The 23,493-nt window shown below is 40.9% G+C and overlaps 1 protein-coding gene across 3 annotated transcripts in view; it reads left to right on the forward strand.

Moving 5' to 3' along the window:
* Nucleotides 1-23,493, forward strand: part of TNPO1 (transportin 1) — a 93,167-nt gene that overhangs the window by 41,785 nt on the left and 27,889 nt on the right. For all 3 annotated transcript variants that reach the window (XM_062212230.1, XM_062212231.1, XM_062212232.1), the window contains exons 4-9: nt 119-268; nt 8,463-8,569; nt 11,360-11,493; nt 17,972-18,053; nt 20,819-20,941; nt 22,834-22,952. In XM_062212230.1, coding sequence (XP_062068214.1) covers nt 119-268; nt 8,463-8,569; nt 11,360-11,493; nt 17,972-18,053; nt 20,819-20,941; nt 22,834-22,952 — 715 coding nt within the window. The remainder of the gene's footprint in view (nt 1-118; nt 269-8,462; nt 8,570-11,359; nt 11,494-17,971; nt 18,054-20,818; nt 20,942-22,833; nt 22,953-23,493) is intronic.

Consider the following 23,493-nt stretch of genomic DNA (forward strand, 5'->3'; position numbering starts at 1 on the left):
TTGCAAAAATAAATTATACTGTCACAATTAACTTTACAAATATTTCGATGTGACATTTGTTGGCACAATTTGAAATGTCGATCACTTTGAAACTCAGAACTGTGTTACTTTATTGCAGATGAACCCACAAGATCATTGAGTGGTCTCATCTTAAAGAATAATGTGAAAGCACATTTTCAGAACTTCCCAAATGGTGTAACAGACTTTATTAAAAGTGAATGTTTAAATAATATTGGTGACTCCTCCCCTCTGATTAGAGCCACTGTAGGTAAGTTATATGGCAATAATCTTACTCACCAGTGTTTGCAAGTGGATGCTTTTTTAGACACAACAGACCGTTTACATAGCACTTTTTATCATGTATTTACTGTAAAATTGTGATGGGGAAAATTTTCATTGCTGTTTCAATGTTTCTGAAATAATGTTAACTACTGTCAGAGCTCTGATCCAATGAGACCAAGGTCACTGGTAGTTGCTGAATCAAAGTTGATTGTTAGATTAAAATATTTAACCCATTATAGCTCATCATTCTATATATAGGGCATCTATCAAAACTTACATTGAGCAATAAATACACCACATAAGGATAACTTTTTTAAAAGAAAGATTTTATTTATTTGAGAAGTAGAGTTACAGACAGAGACTTCTAGAAAGATCTTCCATTCACTGGTTCACTCCCCCAGTGACTGCAACCACCAGAACTGCACTGATCTGAAGCCAGGAGCTTCTTCCAGGTCTCCCATGCTGGTGCAGGGTCCTAAGCACCTGGCCATCTTCTTTTGCTTTCCCAGGCCATAGCAGAGAGCTGAATTGGCAGTGGAACAGCTGGGACTAGAACTGGCACCCATACGGGATGCTGGAGCTGCAGGTGGAGGATTAACCTACTGCACCACAGCACCAGCCCAAGGATAACTTTTTTTTCTGTCTCTTTCCTTGAAGTATTTGCAGAATTGAAAACTTGGGACTAAAGGGGCTAATTATGACAACTGGTGTAAGCTGCTCTATGAACACACACACTGGCTGTTGGTAAGCACACGTTATCAGCCAGGGAAGACAGAAATAGGCAGGTGTGCTCTCTGCTTCTAAAGGGCAGCATTCAGTATGCCATGACTTAAGCGGCTGAATTTTCCAAGGACCACCTGGAAAGATTCTAGTTCTCTAGCTGGTTGGTTAAATGGACAGTTTTAAATGAGTCAAAGTCTTAAAATGAGAGTTCCTTAGTTTTTGTTGTGGGTTTGGAAAGTACTAAGTACTAAGTACCCAGTTGTACTTCTTGCCAGGCATTCTCATATTAAACAGTGCCATTATTCATACTGATTTTTAGAATTTGATGGGCAAAGGGCGTTTGTAGTTGGGGAAAAAAGAGACCCCTGGGTCTTTCTGAAGTGCCCTCTTTTGACACTGATTAAAAATGAGTCAGTGTAGGCCAACATTTTCTGCTTAAAATCAAGGAGAGAAAACTCCATGTAAGTGGTGGAATAGAAAGGAATAGGTGTCCTGAGAGGAGGCAACTCAGGTAAGGGAAAGGGGCAGGACAAGGTGCAGAGATTGTAAATGTGAGATTGTGTTCTCTCTAGCTTGTATTTCACTGTTTAAGTGCTATTTGGTCTGAATTACGGTACATGGTGTCTTAAGTTTAAAAGGTTAGAAGTCATAGTATTAGAGAAGAATTGGTGTTACCTTCCAGTGAGTTCTGATTTCTTTTACCTTCCTTAAAAATTTGTGAACATGTTTGGGAGCCAGGTTTATCTTGGGAATTATTTGAACACTTGAAAGTATCTTTTGATTATTTTAAAACAGGTAGATGAAATTGATATTCATAGGTCTTGGTATTTTTTTTTTTTTAAGATTTATTTATTTTTTTGAAAGGCAGAATTAGAGAGAGGCAGAGGCAGGCAGAGAGAGAGAGGTATTCGATCTGCTGGTTTACTCTCCAGATGGCCACAACAGCCAGAGCTGGGCCAACCTGAAGCCAATCAACTGGTTTTATTTATTTATTATACACTGCTTCACATAAAATGAATTTTCAAACTTCAAATATAACTGCAATATATTTCCAAACAACATGATGTCAGAATTGTGAAGGTAGACATGGCTACATGACAAGAATAACTATGTATTAATGCCTATTGTTGAAGCTAGGGAATGGCTACACTTAGCCCATTATATTTTTCTACTTACTCATGTAAGTGGAGTATCCTCTGCTCAAAGTGCTTGGAACCAGAAGTGTTTTGAGCTTTTTGGGTTTTGGAATATTTGCTTAAACTTTATCTGTTGAGTGTTCCTAATCCACATATCAGTATCTGGATTCTTTTTTTTTTTTTTTTTTGACAGGCAGAGTGGACAGTGAGAGAAAAAGACAGAGAAAGAGAGAGAAAGGTCTTCCTTTGCCATTGGTTCACCCTTCGATGGCCGCCGTGGCCAGCGCTCTGCGGCCGGCGCATTGTGCTGATCCAAAGCCAGGAGCCAGGTGCTTCTCCTGGTCTCCCATGGGGTATAGAGCCCAAGCACCTGGGCCATCCTCCACTGCCTTCCTGGGCCACAGCAGAGAGCTGGCCTAGAAGAGGGGCAACCAGGACAGAATCCTGTGCCCCGACCGAGACTAGAACCCCATGTGCCAGCGCCACAGGCGGAGGATTAGCCTATTGAGCCACGGCGCTGGCCGGTATCTGGGTTCTTTTGAGGTGCTGAGTACTCACAGTTTCCAGGGGCGGGTGTAGTTCCTCAGTAGTTAAGGTTAGTCGCAGCTTAGAATACCCACCTCCCACCAGTTGAGTTCTAGCTACTGTGCTTCCAGTCCAGCTTCCTGCTAGTGCAACATGGGAGGCAGCAAATCATGTTTCAAGTGCCGGGCTGCCTACCACCCATCTGGGAAGCCCAGATGGAGTTTCAGGCTCCTGGCTATTGCAGGTGTTTGGCAAGTGAACCAGCAGATGAAAAATATCTCTTTCCTCTCCCTCTCAAGCAGATGAAAACAACAAACATTTTTTAAAAATATTTTGGACTTTGGAGGTTTTTTTGTTGTTTGTTTTTAATTTAGGTTTGTTTATTTGAAAGAATTACACAGAGAGAGGAGAGGGAGAGAGGTTTTCCACCCACTGGTTCACTTCCCAATTGGCTGCAACGGCCGGAGCTGCGCCAATCCAAAGCCAGGAATCAGGAGCTGCTTCTGGGTCTCCCACGTGGGTGCAGGGGCCCAAGGACTTGGGTCATTTTCCACTGTTTTCCCAGGCCACAGCAGAGAGCTGGGTCAGAAGTGGAGCGCCCGGGTCTTGAACCAGCACCTATTTGGGATGCTGGTGCTGCAGGCCAGGGCGTTAACCCGCTGTGCCACAGCACTGGCCCCATACTTTGGGTTTTTAGATTAGATATATACTGAATCTTTTAATCTGAAATTTTCAGTGAAAAAGTCCATAGGTACTGGCATTTGGCCTAGTACCTAAGCTGCTGGTTGGAATGCCCACATCCCATATTTGAGTGCTTGGGTTTTAGTCCTGGCTCTATACCAGATTGTTTCCTATTAATGCTCACCCTAGGAGACAGCAGGTGATGGCCTCCCCTGCAACCCCTGTGGGATAGCTGGATTGAGTTCCTGGCTCTTGACTTTGGCCTGTCCCACCCAGCTATTGTAAGCATTTGGAAAGTGAACCAGTGGATAGGAAAACTATTTTTTCCTTCTTGTACAACTTAAAAACAAAACACATTACAAAAGTATAATATTAACTACCGATAACAATTACCTTGGCCAGTTACTTGCTTTATGTTAATTTAAAAAAGTTTACATTTGTCCTTTTTCTCTCTCAACCTCCTTTTAATGCAGGTTAGTGAAAGTGGTAGAAGATCAAGATTTACTTACAAAAGTGACTCCCAAGGAGGGGAAAAATTGGGGGGGGGGACAGTTAAGATTCTGAAGTATTTGAGCATAAACATATACTTTGTGTGTGTGTGTGAGAGAGAGAGAGATCTGAAACGTAACGCTTCAGAATCGGGATCCTTCTGGTAAACATAAATTATCTTTTTAATGTGAGAAGTAGTGGTACAGCAGAGTGAGCACACATTCTTACCCACTGGTTCACTCCCCAGATGCCCTCAATGGCTGGGGCTGGGCTGGGAGCAGAGCCAGGAATAGTTGACGTCTCTCATGAGGATGGCAGGGGCCCAGTTAACTCAGCTTGTCTCTGCTGCCTCCCAGGGTCCACATTAGCAGGAAGGTTGAGTCTGGGGTCCAGAATGAAACCCAGGGACCCTGATGTGGGAAGTGGGCATCTTAACCACTGAGCTTGGATAAATTTTTTTTTCTTTGCAGAAAATTGATTAGTTTAAAGCATTGGTGCTTTTTTTGGTTTTTTTTTTTTAACTTCTTTTTTTTTTTTTTTTTTGACAGGCAGAGTGGACAGTGAGAGACAGAGAGAAAGGTCTTCCTTTGCTGTTGGTTCACCCTCCAATGGCCGCCGTGGCTGGTGCGCTGCAGCCAACGCACCGCGCTGATCCGATGGCAGGAGCCAGGTGCTTCTCCTGGTCTCCCATGGGGTGCAGGGCCCAAGCACTTGGGCCATCCTCCACTGCACTCCCTGGCCATAGCAGAGAGTTGGCCTGGAAGAGGGGCAACCGGGACAGAATCCAGCGCCCCGACCGGGACTAGAACCCGGTGTGCCTGCGCCACAAGGCAGAGGATTAGCCTATTGAGCCACGGCGCCGGCCTTAACTTCTTAAATCAGTTAAATTTTTTGCATAAGAAAATTTAAAATTTTCAGGAACACATGTAAAATATGCATGATTATTGTAGGCTTCTGAAAGGCATGTCTAAAAATTCAGAACCAGCTCTTATTACTCATGAACCAGGACAGAAAACTTACTAATATGTATAGTTGTATAAGTATACTACATTATATGGGTAAGGAGGATTTTGTTCATCTAGATAGGGTTTATACAACCATAGCACTTGGGATTTTATACCAGATAGTTCTTTGTTGTGCTTTTAAAGATTTATTTATTTATTTATTTGAAAGAGTTAGAGAAGGAGAGACAGAGAAAGTCTTCCGTCCACTGGTTCACTCCCCAAATGACTACAATGGCCGGAGCTGGGCTAATCCGAAGCCAGGAGCTAGGAGCTTCTTCCAGGCCTCCCACATGGGTGTAGGGGCCCAAGTGCTTGGTCCATCTTCTGCCGCTTTCCCAGGCCATAGCAGAGAGCTGGATTGGAAGTAGAGCAGCCGAGACTCAAACCAGTACCCATATGCGATGCCAGCACTGGAGGTGGCAGCTTTAACAGCTATGCCATAGCGCCAGTCCCATGCCAATCAATGTTAATCAGCCCCTGAGACTCTTCCCACTGGATACCAGTAACAGCCAATAATGTCTCCAGATAGCTACTTAAGGGAGTCTGCTGCTTATTTTTATGGATCAATAATTTTTACGATATTAACTATGTAGTAAATACTTTAATTAAAAGATGTCTGATTATAAAAATAAACTTGTAATTTTGGCTTTTAAAAAAATTTTTAGAAGAATTGTTTATTTGAAACACAAGAGTTAGAGAGAGAAACACGCACACAGAGATCTTCCATTTGGTGGTTCACTTCTCAAATGGCTGCAATAGCCAGTCCTGGGCAAGGCTGAAGCCACGAGTCAGGAGCTTCTTAGAGGTCTCCCACATGGGTGCAAGGGCCCAAAGAGTTGGGCCATCAGGATCCAAAGTATAACAACCAGGACTCAAAGCGGAGCCTTTATAGGATGTTGGCATTGCACATGGCAGCTTAACCCACTATACTACAATGCAGACCCTCTGAAACCTTTTAACCTTGTACACATAGAAAATCTTGTTGAGAAAGTATATTTGTAAGGCACTACATTTTTGACTAAGGTAATCCATTTGGATGAATAGAAAGTTGTTTCCCTTGTTAAAGAATAAATGATTTCCTTGGAATTTTGCTGTTTCAATGAATATTTTATGTTTACACATGGGGAATCTTCTGTAGAATTTATAGAAGTGGCATTATTAGATCAAAGTATTTTGTCAAATACACTGAGTTTCATTCCCTTATTTGTCGTAAACATTGAGAATTATAGGCCAGCGCCGTGGCTTAACAGGCTAATCCTCCGCCTTGTGGTGCCGGCACACCAGGTTCTAGTCCCGGTCGGGGCGCCAGATTCTATCCCGGTTGCCCCTTTTCCAGGCCAGCTCTCTGCTATGGCCTGGGAAGGCAGTGGAGGATGGCCCAAGTCCTTGGGCCCTGCACCCGCATGGGAGACCAGGAGAAGCACCTGGCTCCTGGCTTCAGATCAGTGAGATGCGCCGGCCGCAGCGGCCATTGGAGGGTGAACCAACGGCAAAAGGAAGACCTTTCTCTCTGTCTCTCTCTCTCACTGTCCACTCTGCCTGTTTAAAAAAAAATATATATATATATGTATATATATATATATATATATATATACACACAACTTTTTACATTTATGCTAGTATTCAGTTTTTCTAGAGTAGATGAGATGATGAGGCCAGATAAGTTTGGAATTTATTAACACCTTGTGATGCTCTATTAGAAGAAGTAATGAATATCAGCAGTCTGGTTGTACCAAGTTGTAGCTTTTGTTAAATTTTTGTGAATTACTATGTGTGGTTTTATTTAAGACACACTTGATTTCTTTTAGACAGATCCAGATCTTACTGTTCTCGATTATTTTATATTTTAACTTTAGGAAAGGAAAATTGGCAAGAAGGATCAGATCTTGTGGGTTTATATAAGACTTATTTGAAAGGTAGGGTGACAGAAAGAGATCTTGCACCTTACTCCCCAAATGGTCACACAACTCAAGCCAGGAGCCTAGAACCCCATCTGGGACTCCTGGGTAGGTGGCAGGGGCTCAAGTACTTGGACTATCCCTTTGCTGCTTTCCCAGGTGCATTAGCAGGGATCTGGATCAGAAGTGGAACAGCCAGGACTCAAACCTGTGCTCATGGGATGCTGGCTTCGCAGGTGGCGGCTTAACCCACTGCACCAAAATGCCAGCCCCCAGGTCTTGCTTTTTAGTCTGAAGGCTGTTATGAGAGTTGGATTTTGAACATACTTTCAGTAAGGCCAGCGCCGCGGCTCAATAGGCTAATCCTCCACCTTGCGGCGCCGGCACACCGGGTTCTAGTCCTGGTCGGGGCACCGATCCTGTCCCGGTTGCCCCTCTTCCAGGCCAACTCTCTGCTGTGGCCAGGGAGTGCAGTGGAGGATGGCCCAAGTGCTTGGGCCCTGCACCCCATGGGAGACCAGGAGAAGCACCTAGCTCCTGCCATTGGATCAGCGCGGTGCGCCGGCCGCGGCGCACCTACTGCGGCGGCCATTGGAGGGTGAACCAATGGCAAAAGGAAGACCTTTCTCTCTGTCTCTCTCTCTCTGTCCACTCTGCCTGTCAAAAAAAAGAGAAAATACTTTCAGTAAGTTGACCCTCATTGTGTTTACATGGGGAGTGCTTTGTGCTTTATATTTCTTTCATTTCAGTTCTGTACCATTAAAGCAGCCTTCTCAAAACTAGAGGTAGAAAAACTAGAAGCTGTTAAGAATATTTTGCTATTAGTAATAGTTATTGTAGCTATCGGGCATTTTATGTATATCTCACTGGATTTTCATGGCAGCCCTATGGAAAGAGTACTTTGTCTTGTTTCATTTTTACGGATTGGTATTTTACAGTTTAGCCTATCTTCAGTTGACATTCTTAGACACTAAAGGATCCATGGGTGCCAAGCACTTTTATGTTGTTACTGTGTTGGTATTAACACAGAACTGCATTTCATGGTACATTTTTGTGAATTACACAACCACTGGTTGTCACAAATCTGCTGCCCACCATAGTCAAAATAATCCAGTCAGAAGGACATGATCACTCGGTGTGTGCCAGCCAACCTCCAGGGTCCAAGATCACCTTTCTGGTCATTTGTCCTTGATCAAGGAAGTCAGATTTGTTGGAGAGGTGAATGGCCTGTCCAGAGGAAGGTCAGCATTGCAAACTGCATGTGAACCATTGTTCTGGTACTTTATTTTCCCCACCATGGTCCTTGGCTTACTCCAGATTAAATCAGGGAGCTATTCTTAGTTTCTTAAGGTATCTTTTATTTGAACCTAAGAGTCTTACAACTTCATCACATCCATAATACTGCACTGATACTTTGGAGCTACCCATGGCCTTATTGGAGAAAAGCAAGCTGCACCGTTTTGTACACCCACCTGGTTTAAGTGGGGGGGAGGAAGCTGACAAAAACTTAGGGGTGATGTGTTGGGAGACTAGAATTAGATCTGCTTTATGTTGTGGCTTTCTCATAGATATGCTGTGATAGTATGGGTGTGGTTATTATTTATAGATTTGGAAATCTTAGGCTGACTTGAGACTTTGAAAAATGTGGATATTTACACACAGCTGCTCAAATGGTAGTATATAACAATGCAGTCAAGTGTCCTAAAAATATGTTTTCTTTCAAGGTATTCTGATTACAACCATAGCATCCAAGGGAGAATTACAGAATTGGCCTGATCTGTTACCAAAACTCTGTAGCCTCTTGGATTCTGAAGATTATAACACCTGTGAGGTAAGGATATGTGCTTCATATATAATTTCTTCTATTGTCATGTTGTGTATTAGGAACCCCTAAGGAAAACTTAGAAACCTTGGAGCTCAGCAGCCGGTTAAGCTGCTGCTTGCAATGCTAGCATCCCATAACGAGACCCAGCTGCTCTGCTTCCAATCCAGCTTCCTGCTCATCTGCCTGGGAAGACAGTGATGATTGCCCAAATACTTGGGTCCCTAGTGCTGACATGGGATTCCAGGGTGGAGTTTCTGGCTTCTGGTTTTGGACTGGCCTAGACTCATTGTTGGGGTCATTTGGGAAATGGAATAGTGGATGGGAGGGTGTGAGATCTCTCTCTCTCTCTTCTCTCTGTTGCTCTGCATTTCAAATAAAAATAAATCTTTAGAAAAAAAATTTAGAACCTTAAAGTCACCTTTGTTTTACATTTGTGATAATTTATATTAGCTTTTCTATAATGATTATGTTATAAAACTTCTTTACTATTTATATACCATCTATTCTGAAATTGCTCTTGAATGTGTACATATATAATAAATAGCTGTTGCCAAAATCAGTTGATGTGATGTTTTTTAAAGATGTCTGAGATTTACCAAATCCCAGACCATGAGCACTCTTTTAGTTTCTCGATAGTTTTAGGTTTTTTGCTTCTTATTAAATGACATAGCTTAGGTATATCTTAACTTGTCATGCTGTAGTCAGGCATTAACTGATTTCTTGATTTTGACCATGGACCATTCATGAAGGTAAGAGGACGTGTGTATAGCTTTCTTATATACTTTCTCACTGTCAGTAAGGGCTTAAGTTCCTCTTTCATTTGCAGCATTCAGTTTGGGCAGAAGCTATTGAAATGGAAACCATTTTAGGTGTTTTGACTTTCCAAAACAATGATTCCGTTCTGTTTGAAAACAGAGTGGGGCTAGGAGGCAGAGAGGCACAGGAATAACCGTACAGAATGAAATCAGGTTGCCTTATGACTGTGTAGTCTATTGCCTGGTGTGTCTTGGGGAAGGAAAAGGAAAGAGGGAGAGTCAGCAAAATACTGTTTATAAAGTGGCTTTCTGTCTCCCTAAAAGGAAAAAAAGGTATCCTTCATACTCACAAACACAAAATAATGCCTTGAATTTACAAGGTTACAGAAAGACTGACTTAGAAGAATTAGTCATCATGTAGCAGTTTACATACAAACAGTGCTTTGGTATCATGGTAAACATAAAAGACCAAAACAATTTTTTATAAGATTTATTTTATTTATTTGAAAAGTAGAGTTACAGAGAAGGGGGAGAGACAGGTCTCCCATCCGCTGATTTACTCCCCAAATGGCCAGAGCTGGGCCGATCAGGAGCCAGTTGCTTTTTCTGGGTCTTCCACTTGGGCGCAGGGGCTCAAACACTTGGGCTGTCTTCCACTGCTTTCCCAGGCAGTAGCAGAGAGCTGGATCAGAAGTGGAGCAGCCAGGAATCAAACCAGCACTCAATGGGATGCTGGCACTGCGAGCAGAGACTTAACCTGCTATGCCACAGCACCAGCCCAAAAACATCAAAATTTTAAACAAGCACTTTCCAAAATAAACTTAAACTGCAATAATTGTAAAATTGTGGAGCCACTACTACTACATAAAGTTGTGCTTTTAATAAGCAGTAGCCCATGTGTCTGAACTAAAGATGTGGGTTTTCCAGCTTTTGTTATGAGGTGATTGCTAAGTCTTTGTTCTCAGTTGAAATATTTATTGTGGTTTTTTGTTTTGTCATAGGGGATAAGTTGACATTTAATTTGAGTATAATAGGCTTTCAGAACTGAAACTTTTTTTCCCCAAAAAACCATAATACTCACTGGTAGCCATTTTAAACTTAATACACAAATTAAGTTATTATAAACTCTAAAAGGAACTTCGAGTGTCCTTAAGAGACTTTACCTTCTTTTGGCCACTTTTTAAGTGAACTATACCAGCAAGAATAAGCACCAAGTCGCTGCTGCTGAAACCATAAGCTGGAAGATAAACAGTTGAGGTAACTGGTGGTTTATATTTTATGTCCAAGGGCTTTGGATTGTCCCCTTTGATATAAAAATGGTTAGAATGAAATAGTTGGCAGCTGTTTTAACTGCCTGCCCTTTCAACAGATTTTTTTTCTAGTTACCCAATTAGTGCTTTGTTTGTTTGTTTGTTTTGCCTTTTTATTATTATTATCATTTGAAAGAGTTACACAGAGAGAAGGGAAGGCAGAGAGAGAGAGAGAGGTCTTCCATCCACTGGTTTACTCCCCAGTGGGCTGCAGTGGCCAGAGCTGTGTTGATCTGAAGCCAGAAGCCAGAAGCTTCCTCTGGGTCTCCCACACTGGTGCAGGGGCCCAAGGACTTGGGCCATCTTCTTCTACTGCTTTCCTAGGCCGTAGCAGAGAGCTGGATCAGAGTGGAGCAGCCAGGACTTGAACCAGCACCCATATGGGATTCCGGCACTGCAGGTGGTGACTTTAGCCACTACTCCACAGTGCCAGCCCCAATGAGTGGTTTATATAAGTAATTTTTAAATGGTATTAACTTACTGTATGCTTCCCCAAGAAAGTGTTGTAATGGCTAAATACACTGTATCAGTGTGGTTTTACATTCAGTTTTAACAAACTGGTATTTAGTAAGAGACGTTTGTGTTATCTTAAAATTGACAAGACTTTTAGGAGAGTGAGGTTTTGGGGTTAGATTTAATAATCTCAAAAATTTTTCTTACAAATTAGTATTTTGCTTTTAAATGCCTTCATTTTTAATGAAGTCTAATAATTTAGCTATTGTCTTTTACAGGGAGCATTTGGTGCCCTTCAGAAGATATGTGAAGATTCCGCTGAGATTTTAGATAGCGATGTTTTAGATCGTCCTCTCAACATCATGATTCCCAAATTTTTGCAGTTCTTCAAGCATAGTAGCCCCAAAATAAGGTAAAATCAGCATTAATTTATAAACTATATATAAACCTAACTGCTGCCTTATTTTATATTACTTTACCTAATGTTTTTGTGATTAGCAAAAGATTGGCTGTTTCACAAAGGCGAACTTAGATAATGAAACATACTGCTTTAATAATGAAACCCTTGAAATGTTGCCATTTAATGTATGATATAATTCTCTACCCTCTCTGTGGTTCATTGTGTTTGTGATACTTAAAGATCATGTTTAAGTCCTTTTGTTTAAGGCCAAGATTATTGTTTGTCTGTTATCTTAAGTTACCAGTCTTGCCAAGCTCAGACACCTTCATTTTTGTGTCTTTGTAATAATTCCTCCAGTAAAACAGATGGGTATACTTATCTGTTGGAGTTGGACAAGATTATCAAATGTAATACTGTGAGTTCTTTGCACTTTTAAGCATTCAAAGGTACTTTAAGAAGTTTGTGGAGGGGCCAGTGTTGTGATGCAGAGGGTTAAGCCACTGCTTGGAATGCCGGTATCCCGTGTCGGAGCATTGGTTGGAGCTGCAGCGGATGATGCCTCAAAGTCCTGGGGCTCCTGGCCATCCACTTGGGAGACCTGGATGGAGTTCCTGGCTCCTGGAGTCTGCACAGTTCTAGGCCTGCCTCCTCCACTTCTGATCCAGCTCCCTGCTAATGCGCCTGGGAAAGCAGCAGAAGATGGGCCAAGTACTTAGGCCCCTGTACCTACATGGGAGACTCGTATGAAGCTCCTGGTTGTGGCCATTGTGAATCAGTGGATGAAAGATCTCTATCTCCCTCTCCCTGTCACTCTACCTTTCAGATAAATTAACAGATCTTTCTTGTTTGTCAAAAAATGGAAATAAAAGATACATTTATCTTGATGCAAAAAAAATTTTGAAATCGGTGCAGTTTTTCTCATGTATTTTCCATGAAATCTTTGAAAACTCTTTGTAGGAGCTTTGAAATTTTTTACAACAAAACAAAGTTAATTTTAATTCCATTTTTCAGGAACTTTTTGAAGTATACACTATCTAATATCCTCTTAGTGATGTGCCCTCATTTTTAGGCCAGTGCAGGCCTGTTTTCTGTTTTCTCCATCCTGTGATTAATAGACTGAATTTAAATGAGAATATGTTCTCATTTGAATCAAGTACTTTTAATTGAAGAGTTTCATATCTTAGAGTTTCACATCTAATTATGAGAAGAATCTTTTGGTGTGAAGGTGGCAGAGCTTCTGCACATCCCTAAAATCACATAGTAGGCCTAGCTGACTAATCCTGAAATGAACCTAGTTTGCTTTGTTCATTTCTGTATCTTGGTTGTATCCCTGTTGTATAATGGCTGAAATATTTAGAATATTAGCTTTTGAGTTACTGTCATAAGCTATCCTATCAAACTATAGTTTTAATATCTTCATTGACTCTACCAAGGGCTTATTTCTGTGGATGTCGTTGCTCCATCTACTGATGGAGCATTTTGTTGCTTCCAGTTGTCAGTGCTGCATGGTTTTATACAGAATAAGAAAACATCATATACTATCTAAAGTAGAGCTGATGCAGTGTCTGCCGGTGATCGGTCAGGAGTCCTAGTGTGGGAATTTAGTGTGTAGGCCGACATTATTAGTTCAAGTGGCCATTGGAGCTTGTAGTAGTCTAAGCTGCACTACGTGGAATTATGGCTTTGGCAATGTGACCAGAGATTACTTGTGTATGTAGGTCTATTTAGGGGCCTGCTATTTCCCGTTAGTAGGATGAACATAGCTCTCAGTTGAGTTCTGATATACTTAAGTGCAAATATTTGAGCTATTGAGGCTTTTATCAAATCGCAGCAAAGCTTCTAACAGATATTAGAATGAATTACTACCCAGGAAGGAAATAGTTTTAAAAATTAACTGATTAGAGCTCAAACATTGAGAATAGATTTTTTATTTTTTAAATTGTACTCTGGAATGTCAGCTTGGAAGAAATTTTTCATACTGTTGCTACTTATAAGAAGGAAACTTTATATTTTTTCTCTGAGTGGAATGAAAATAAGGACTAGAGTTTTACAACATGTAAATTTGGCAGATCTTTTGAAAGAATCTTTTGAAATCTTGTATTTCAGGAGTTCGTCTTACAAGAATATGTGAAGACTCAAAAACAGTAGTTGGCCTAAAGTACACAGACAAAAGGGGGTGTTTTAAGATGGTCAAGTCCCAGAACAGAATTCCTGAGTTCAGTTCCTGGCTCCCTGTCCTGATTCCAGCTTCCTGCCATTGTAGACCCTGGGAGGCAGCTGTGATAATTCTAGTAATCGGGTTCCTGCCACCACAGTGGATTGCATTGACAGCTCCTAGCCATGGGTCATCCAGAGCAGTTGTGAGCATTTGGGAAGTGAACTAGCAGATGGGAGTTTGCTCACTCACTCTGATCTGTATGTATTTGTCAAATTTTAAAAATATTTTTAATTTAAAAAATGCACTAACAGTCCAGGATGAAAAATTAGAATTAAGACTGTCTTCTGGGAACATTTTGCCTGGCAGTGAAGACTTGGATTGTGTTCCCATCTCCTACTCTAGCTCAGCCCCGCTCATTCCCAGCAATCATAAGGCATTTGGGGAGTGAACCAATCCATGGGAGCTGGCTCTGTCTCTCAGTCTCCCAAATTAAAAATAGGGAGAAAGGGGCTATCTCCAGTTTAGTGGAATTTACTCTGAGCTTACTAAATGTCTCAGAGGGTCTAAAGAAAAGAGTTTTTTAATTTAAAAAGCTGTAGAGAAGAAACCATGTTGCAAAAATATTCAGAAAAAATACCACTTACGTGTCTGGACAAATCTAATTAAGAAATAGACTAAAGTATATGGATATGTACCAAGAATAAATTTTCTTCCTTTGTTACTGCTCAGGTAATATAAAGAAGTGTTTTGATAGACATAGGATTCTAGGTTTATCATTTACATTTCTGTCCTATGTCTGATTCCTTTTTGGGGGGGGAATTAGTATTTAGAGCTTACAACAGTAGGAAGAATTATTTATTGATTTGAGAGGCAGAGTGACAGATCTTCCATCTGCTGGTTCACTGCCCAGATGGCCACAGTGAACAGGGCTGGGCCAGGAGGAAGCCAGAAGCCTGAAACTCATCTAGATCTCTTATGAGTGGCAGAGGCCCTACCACTTTGAGTTGTCTTCGTGGCTTTCCCAGGCACATTAGCAGGGAACTGAATCAGAAGAGAAGCAGCCAGAATGCAAAGCCAGCACCCATATATGGGATGCTGGCATTGTAGGCAGTAGCTAACCTGCTGTACCACAAAGCCGACCCTTAGCATTTTTGTTTTATGAAAAGCTTTGTTGTAATTTACACTAGAATTATGTTTGAATCAGTAGGTCTCAATTTGTACTGTAGAGGTCTTGAACATTTTATTGAATGTATTTCTGGACATTATTTGGTACTATTGTAAATGGTAAATTTTCTAGTTGTTTGACAATGCTTAGGAAAATTAACATACAGAAGTATGTTTAATAAGCTTTTTACAAAAAAGACATGAGGTACAAGGGACTTCTCATGTAAAAATGTAAACAGTACCCAATTTCAGGTTTCTAAAATTATTTGGGAAATGCTAGTGGCTTATGCCTGTGGAGGATGAAGTAGGTGAAACTTCTACCTTTTAAATTTTGCCCCACATGCACATGAAGAAATACAAGTTAAAAGATTTTTGTTCTTGATTTAAAAGCCTTTTTAAAAGTCATATTCTTTTATTTTCTGTCCCATTTTTCTGCTGTGCCAAAATGTAACATAGTAGCTCATTTAGTTGAATCCTCACAACAAATAGGTGAGTTGTAGTGTTCTTACTTTGTAGATGAGAAAAGCAGACTATAACGTTTACTTTGTGTTACACATTTAAGTGGTTGAGCTCCCTTGTGTGTGTATTAGTATCACTATTATAGGTATTAGATCTTCCATCAAATAAATATTTATATGTGAATTTGCCTTAACTGCTGAACCAAAAACAGCTGTTTTGGCACAGTGGTCACAACGTATCAAAGTTCTCATGTGGCTCGTATTTCAGAAGAGGCAGCAGATAGGACAGACAATAAAGTAATTTCAGTTTGTGACAAATACAATGGAAAAATAAGACTAGGGCCTAGACAGTGGTTCAAGGAGGTATTTTATATAGGAGTTTCTCTGCAATGGTTAAGTATTTTATTTTTTTTAAGATTTTATTTATTTGAGAGGTAGAGTTACAGACAGTGAGAGGGAGAGACAGAGAGAAAGGTCTTCCTTCTGTTGGTTCACTCCCCAGGTGGCCGCAATGGCCGGAGCTGCATGGATCCAAAGCCAGGAGCCAGGTCCTTCCTCCTGGTCTCCCACATGGGTACAGGGGCCCAAGTACTTCTTGGGCCATCTTCTACTGCTTTCCCAGAGAGCTGGATTGGAAGAGAGACAGCTGGAACTAGAACCAGCACCCATGTGGGATGCCCGTGCCGCAGGTGGATCAACCTACTGCGCCATGGCGCCAGCCCCAATGGTTAAGTCATTAAAAATCACAGTGAAGAACAGCAAGTGAAGAGGCCCTGGAATTAGGGGCTAAAGCAGAAGCTCCATCATAAAGCAGTGCCTAGGCTAATGGTCAGCAAACTGACCCGTGGAGCCAGAGTTGGCCTATGGCTTGTAGCTAAGTTGTTGTTGTTTTTAATTTATTTGAAAGGCAGAGTTATAGAGAGGAGGGGAGGAGAGACAGATCTTCGATTTGTTGGTTCACTCTCCAAATGGCCACAACAGGTGGAGCTGGGCCAATCAGGAGCCAGGAGCTTCTTCTGGGTCTCCATGGAGGTGCAGGGGCCCAAATACTTGGGCCATCTTCTGCTGCTTTCTCAGGCAGCTGGATTGAGAGTAGAGCAACTGAAACTCATACCGGCTCTGTACGTGGTGGCTTTAACCTGCTAAGCTACACTGCTGGCCCTAGAGAGGGGTCTTCCTTCCTCTGGTTTGCTCCCCAAGTGGCCCCAATGGCGAGACATGGGCCAGAACAAAGCCATGAGCTTCATCTGGGTCTCCCACATGGGTGCAGGGGCCCAATTACTTGGGTCATCTTCCTCTGCTTTCCCAGGTGCATTAGCAGGGAGCTGGAGCAGCCGGGATTCAAACCAACACCTATATGTTTTGCCAGCATCAAAGGCCACAGTGCCAGTCCTATAGGAATGATTTTTATATTTTTAAAGGTTGTATCTAAATAAAGTTGTAACAGAGGTCTTATATAGCCTTTGAAGATTGAAATATTTACCATTTGGCCTTTTGCAGGAAAAGTAGATGAGTTTTTACTGGAACAAGAGTATAGATAGGTCTTTTTATTCATGTGTGTCAGATAGGTTGTAATAGGGGTTGACACAGTGGAAATCAGGAAACCAATTAGATCCTATTGCAGTAACTCTGGTAAGAGATCATGGTTTGGGGGCTGGTACTGTGGTTGTAGCAGTTAAGGCTGCCGCCGCCTACAATACCAACATATGAGCTCCAGTTCAGGTCCTGGCTGCTCCACTTCCAATCTAGCTCTCTGTTATGACTTGAGAAAGCAGTGGAAGATGGCCCAAGTTCACATGCCCCTGCACCCGCGTGGGAGACTTGAAAGAAGCTCCTGACTCTGGACTTGGGATCGGCACAGCTTTAGCTGTTGTGGCCATCTGGGAAGTGAGCCATCGGTTGGGAGACCTCTCTCTGCCTCTGCCTGTCTATAATTCAGCCTTTCAAATAAATAAATACAGTTTTTAAAAGATCATGTTTGAATTAGGGGAAAAGTCATGGCAGTGGGAAGTAAATGTGGCCCAGAAAAGTTGAACTGAGAATGTACCAGAACACTAGGCATATATAACAAAGTGTGTCCCTCTCCCAAGCACCTACTCTTTACAGAGGAATCTGCCTTTAAAAATTTGCACATTCCCTTTTAGCCATTGTTCACCTACTTAGACTAAGGTATAGTGTTAATCTGCAACTTAACATCTTTCACTTTATCATTCACATACTTTTTTTATTTAAAGATTTAGTTATTTATTTGAAGCTCAGAGTTACACAGAGAAGGAGAGGCAGAGAGAGGTCTTTCATCTGCTGATGCACTCCCCAATTAGCTGCAACGGCTAGAGCTGCGCTGATTCAGAGCCAGGAGCCTCCCCTGGGTCTCCCACACAGGTGCAGGGGCCTAAGTGCTTGGGCCATCTTTCTGGCTTCCCAGGCCACAGCAGAGAGCTGAATCTGAAGTGGAGCAGCTGGGACTCGAACCAGTGCCCTATGCTATGCCAGTACTGGAGGTGGTGGCTTTACTTGCTGTGCAGCGCCGGCCCCTCACATACTTTTTTGATACACAGAGATTCGATTCATTTTTTTAGATGTATGTGTGTACATATGGATCTATGTATTCCGTGATACTTTTATGAGTGAATATTTATGTTTTTACCAGTCTTTTGTAGTCAGAAAAGTTACCGTGAACATATGTTAACATTTTATACTTTGTCCCTAGGTCTCATGCTGTTGCATGTGTCAATCAGTTTATCATCAGTAGGACTCAGGCTCTGATGTTGCACATTGATTCTTTTATTGAGGTAAGATTTGCTCTCCCCACTTTGTTTTTGGAAATATTAAATACTGTTAGTATTATTTCTGATAGCATTAAAATTGAATACAGTATAGATTCTTTTTGTAGCTGAAAATAAAAACTTATTTTTTTCTACTGGTATCATGATACAAACATCGATTTTGGTGCTTTGTATTATCTGATTACTATTTAAATATCTATCAGTATACTGTTCAAGTTTCACGTGAAAATTAAATCACTCAGCTTGCATATAGTATTTGAAACATGGAGAAATGGTGAGGTTGGGTAAGTTACTCAGTAAGGAATTGGAAGTTACAGACTAAAGAGACAGTGCAGTCATGTACCACATAATTATGTTTTGATCAAGAGCAAACTTTTATAACAGTGGCCCCCCCGTATAGCCTTGGTATATAGTAGGCTGTGCCATTTAATTTAGGTTTGTGTGCGTATATCCTGTTCACACCCTGACAAAATCCCCCTAATGGTGGATGTCTCAGAACACATCTAAGCAATGCATGACTGTATTTCTGTTTCTTTGGGTTTCTATTATAAAATTAGAGGTTTCAGGGGAAAATTTAACTTAATCTCAGTGTACAAGCAGAAAGACATGAAGAGCAGCAAGTTCTGGCCATAAACCATACATAAGCAGTACAATTCCTTTTCAAACACAGCAGTAGAAAGGACTGATTATTATAGCTTGTTAATAACTTCCACTTTTTTATTGATCAGGTGAAAATTAGTTCATTGCTTTTCAACTGATAACTGCAGTCAGGAAATTGTAAGAATAGATTGGGGAAGGGTACCATGTTATTTTTGTTAGCACTTAGAAATTAACCAACCCCAATCTGAGCATCTAAGAAGGATCCTGCAGACACAAGTTCAAATGAGTTGTTTTACTGAGTCCCTACTATGAATCGGACTGTGTGCTTGATGCTAGGGATATGTAAATTTTATGCCCTACAAGATGTTTTCAGTCTTGTTGGGATTTAAGGTGGTAGTGTGTAGTGTCTGCTAGTAGAGGTCTGGGGTAAGACTGCCTGGGCTCAAATGCCACATCTCAGCTTAGTGGCTGTGTAACTGTGGGCACTTAACTGATGCTTTCTGTTTTGTCATTTGTAAATGAGCTAATAACTGGCCTACCCTGTTGGATTATAAAGCTAGTAGCTATAAATAAATTGGAAAATGGCCTGTCATGGAATAAACACTTTATGTTGGTTGTTTTAGAAGTAATAGTAGTCTCTGTTGTACTATTACACCAGGATATTTGGTTGGTATTCTTTCACAGCTCAATAAAGAGAATGATAGACACACCAGCATCTTACAAGGAAATGAAATTCAGAAATTCTCAAAATAAGAATTCCACAAGACTATACTCACCAAGTAACATTTTTTTACTGTTTATTATTTCTATAAAATTGAGCCAGCTGTCCATCCCACAAGGCAGTAAACCTCTGGAAGAAATGTCTGACACATACTAGGTCTTCAGTGATAATTTATTGGATGAATAAGTGGATTAATTATTCAATTACCAGTGATCCTCTGTGACTTAGGTCTGCTAAGTCTGACAGAACACTGTTGAAAAGTATATTGGTTATTAATGCATGTCTGTCACACATTAGTGTCCATTCAAATTACAGTAGTAACAGTGAAAAGTACAGGGTGATGGCACTGGACACTCCTCCAAACCAGTTGCTGTTCTCTACAGTAAATTAGTGAAATCTTTGAATAGAATATAATGTAAGATGCATATCTAATGTATCAGTAGTACTTGCTGTGGAAAGTTTTATTTTTTGCCACATGAAATACCTGGTTACCTACAGAGTTTTGAGATTGATGTAGAAACAAGACTTGGGGAAACCAAAGTTTCTTTAATGCTACAACAGTAGCTTCATAGGCTATTACATTTAATCATTGAACCTCTCCTTTGTCTTTCTTGTAATAAAGTTTCAGGTTCCATTTTAGAGACATTTCTGTGGTTTCCTGAAAAAAGGCAATGGGACACATTGGATTTAACTTAATTTTTTTAAATGACCTTTTTACTGCTTTTAAATGCACATATGCATGTGTGTTTGTCTAAGTAAAGTAAAACTTCATGAGTGAGGTAAGGAAGGCTTTGTTTTTTGTTTTTTCTTCTCTCAACCTTGCTTGTAACCTCTACAAGAGCCTGCTTGTTTTTGTAGTGAAAGCTTTTTGGTAGACTGCAGTGAGTGTAGACTTGAAAGCCAAATTCAGATCCCTCACTGGCTAGGGGTTAACCTAACTTCTACTAACTTTGATGTCAGTACCTGACTGAAAATTCTTTTTTCAATAGTTGACTTGGTGAGCAGCAGCAATTTGGGGTTAGTTTGTGAAAATGGTCAGTGTTAATTTCCCAATTGTGGGTGCTTTTACAGAACTTGAACCTGCCATCACCACATTCAGAATAGTGAGAGGTAGATCAAATTGTGTTGTGATGAATATCTCTGCTTCCAGGTGAGCTGGATAAATGCCTCCTGTGTCCAGATGACATGGTTTCATTTTTAAAAACTAAAATTGCCTTAAAACACAACTAATATTCTGTCAGAAAGAGTGGCTTTTCATAATCTTTGGCAGTTACTCCATATTTCTGTTGTTTTATTTATAATCAAATACTGTAGGCCAATTAATTCAGTCATTTTTGTATCTTAGAGTTTCTTTCAATGTTACCAGGTTACAGATTGCACATTATTGTGTATACATGTTTCTAATATTGGAATTTTAAAACTAGAAAGCAATGTGTTTCTTGTACAATAGAATCTCTTTGCATTGGCTGGTGATGAAGAACCGGAGGTACGGAAAAATGTGTGCCGGGCACTTGTGATGTTGCTGGAAGTTCGAATGGATCGCCTGCTTCCTCACATGCATAATATAGTTGAGGTAAAACAAGAAATTAAAAGCTCTTTTTCATTCCTAAAGTTGTACTTACGAAATTTGTATTCCTTAAACAATAAATTTGTAAAAAATTTTTTAAAAAATTAACAAAGAAAAAAGTTCTTTTCCCATATTTTCCCTGAGAAAAATTTGGACACAAAATGTGTAGTGTGAAATCACTGATTTCTAGTTTATGTAACGTATTACTGTGAGGAAGGGATTGTATAAATGATTACGATTTCTTAAAATGAGAAATTGTCTTTAGTGGTGATTTTTCTCTCATGACATTTAAGATACTATGGAAAGTTATTTAAAAGAGGAGGAAGCTTTTGATCTGAATTACTAGGAAATGTGTAGATCATTTATGTTTACTTCAATATATTTGTATTTACTTAAATATATTTAAGGTTAGAGTAAACGGTTAATAAAACTTCAGGAGTTTACAGTGGCAGGTTACTATGTTATTGGAATCTAGATTTAAAGTTTTATTTCTATCCTTTACTGGTAAAATTCATCTAATCTAATCAATTGGGGTGATGGTCATGTTGGGCTGAGTAGGAAAGATAGAACCTTAAGAACTAGTTCATGTAAATCATTTAAACAGCCTCTCTTTCAGTCCCTGTGAACTTTAATTATACTAGGGAATTTCTATGTACATTTATCACAGTTTAGACATATTTAAAAGAAGGCTGTGTATAACAAGACACAATTATTAGAACAAAATTATTATCTAGGCAACTTTCAGTCCCTTAATGGATGGAGGTCTGAGATCTACTAGAAGGTGTCTGGGATCTATGGTGCATAGTAACTCCTGTTCTTTTTTTTTTTTTTTTTTTTTTTTTTTTGACAGGCAGAGTGGATAGAGAGACAGAGAAAGGTCTTCCTTTTTGCCGTTGGTTCACCCTCCAATGGCCACTGCGGCCAGCGCATCTCGCTGATCTGAAGCCAGGAGCCAGGTGCTTCTCCTGGTCTCCCGTGCGGGTGCAGGGCCCAGGCACTTGGGCCATCCTCCACTGCCTTCCCGGGCCATAGTAGAGAGCTGGCCTGGAAGAGGGGCAACCGGGATAGAATCCGGCGCCCCAACCGGGACTAGAACCCCGTGTGCCGGCGCCGCAAGGCGGAGGATTAGCCTAGTGAGCCGCAGCGCCGGCCAGTAACTCCTATTCTAAAGCATTAGGAAAGGTAGTTGTGGGGAAGAGTATGTATTAGCCCAAGATAGAGATAAGTGATATTTTTGCTGATGAGCCTTTTCTCTCAAAAGAGACAGGAAGGATTGGTTGAAAGGTTGTTGAGAGAGTTTGCAGTTAACCAGAAAGTTAAATTCTATCAGTTGCCAGGGCAGACCTAGAGAGCCTAATTTACAGTGCCACAGTTCTTTTTCAGAGGTACTCCAGTAGCATAGGGCTAAGACCTAACATGGTACGTGATGAGGGCTGGCCTGTGACATCTGTTGTGTTGCTGTATTTTGTCACATGAGACATGCCAATCTAGAAGAGGTTATAGATAAGGGAATTCATCAGTTTCCCAAATTTCAGCCTGATGTACATTGGGAAATCAGAATGATTGTAGCTTGATATATTCAGAAGACATGGTAAACCTGTTTTGTTGAAAGGTTATTAATACATTTCAAAAACCTCAGTGGTTTCTTAAAGTACAACTACTCAGAAACATCAATAATACATGTGCTGAACACTTTTAATTGGGCAGCATTCTAGAGCAATAGTTCTTAAATTTAGCTACATTTTAGATTCAGCTTGGATTTTTTTTTTTTTTAACAGAAGTGTAAGTTGAAAACTACAATAAAGTGGGAGACAATAACAAAGGCCTGATACAGGGTTGACATTACGGTAATTGTATGATTTTTAAACTGCTTAACATTAAGGACTCTTTGTTCACAGTACATGCTGCAGAGGACCCAAGATCAAGATGAAAACGTGGCTTTAGAAGCCTGTGAATTTTGGCTTACTTTGGCTGAGCAGCCAATTTGCAAAGATGTGCTTGTGAGGCATCTCCCAAAGTAAGTGTTCCGTCTTGTAAATGCTGCCTTCTTCTTAATTTCTTAACAGTGAATCCTTATTTTTATATTTTCAAAAAATTAATTCTTCTGGCATCAGGGAGTTAAGTTCTAAATAAGCCAGACTTAATTTTTTTTTTTTTTTTTTAGTTTTTGACAGGCAGAGTGGACAGTGAGAGAGAGAGAGAGAGAGAAAGGTCTTACTCTTTGCCGTTGGTTCACCCTCCAATGGCCGCCGTGGCTGGCGCGCTGCAGCCGGCGCACTGCGCGTATCCGATGGCAGGAGCCAGGTGCTTCTCCTGGTCTCCCATGGGGTGCAGGGCCCAAGGACCTGGGCCATCCTGCACTGCACTCCCGGGCCACAGCAGAGAGCTGGCCTGGAAGAGGGGCAACCGGGACAGGATCGGTGCCCCGACCGGGACTAGAACCCTGTATGCCGGCGCCGCTAGGCGGAGGATTAGCCTATTGAGCCACAGCGCCGGCCCAGACTTAATCTTACTATTGGTATAAGAAAAGGAATTTTTAAAGAAACAATTATCACCTT

The sequence above is a fragment of the Lepus europaeus genome, chromosome 15, assembly GCF_033115175.1.
Source record: "Lepus europaeus isolate LE1 chromosome 15, mLepTim1.pri, whole genome shotgun sequence".
NCBI classification, from domain to species: Eukaryota; Metazoa; Chordata; class Mammalia; order Lagomorpha; family Leporidae; genus Lepus; species Lepus europaeus.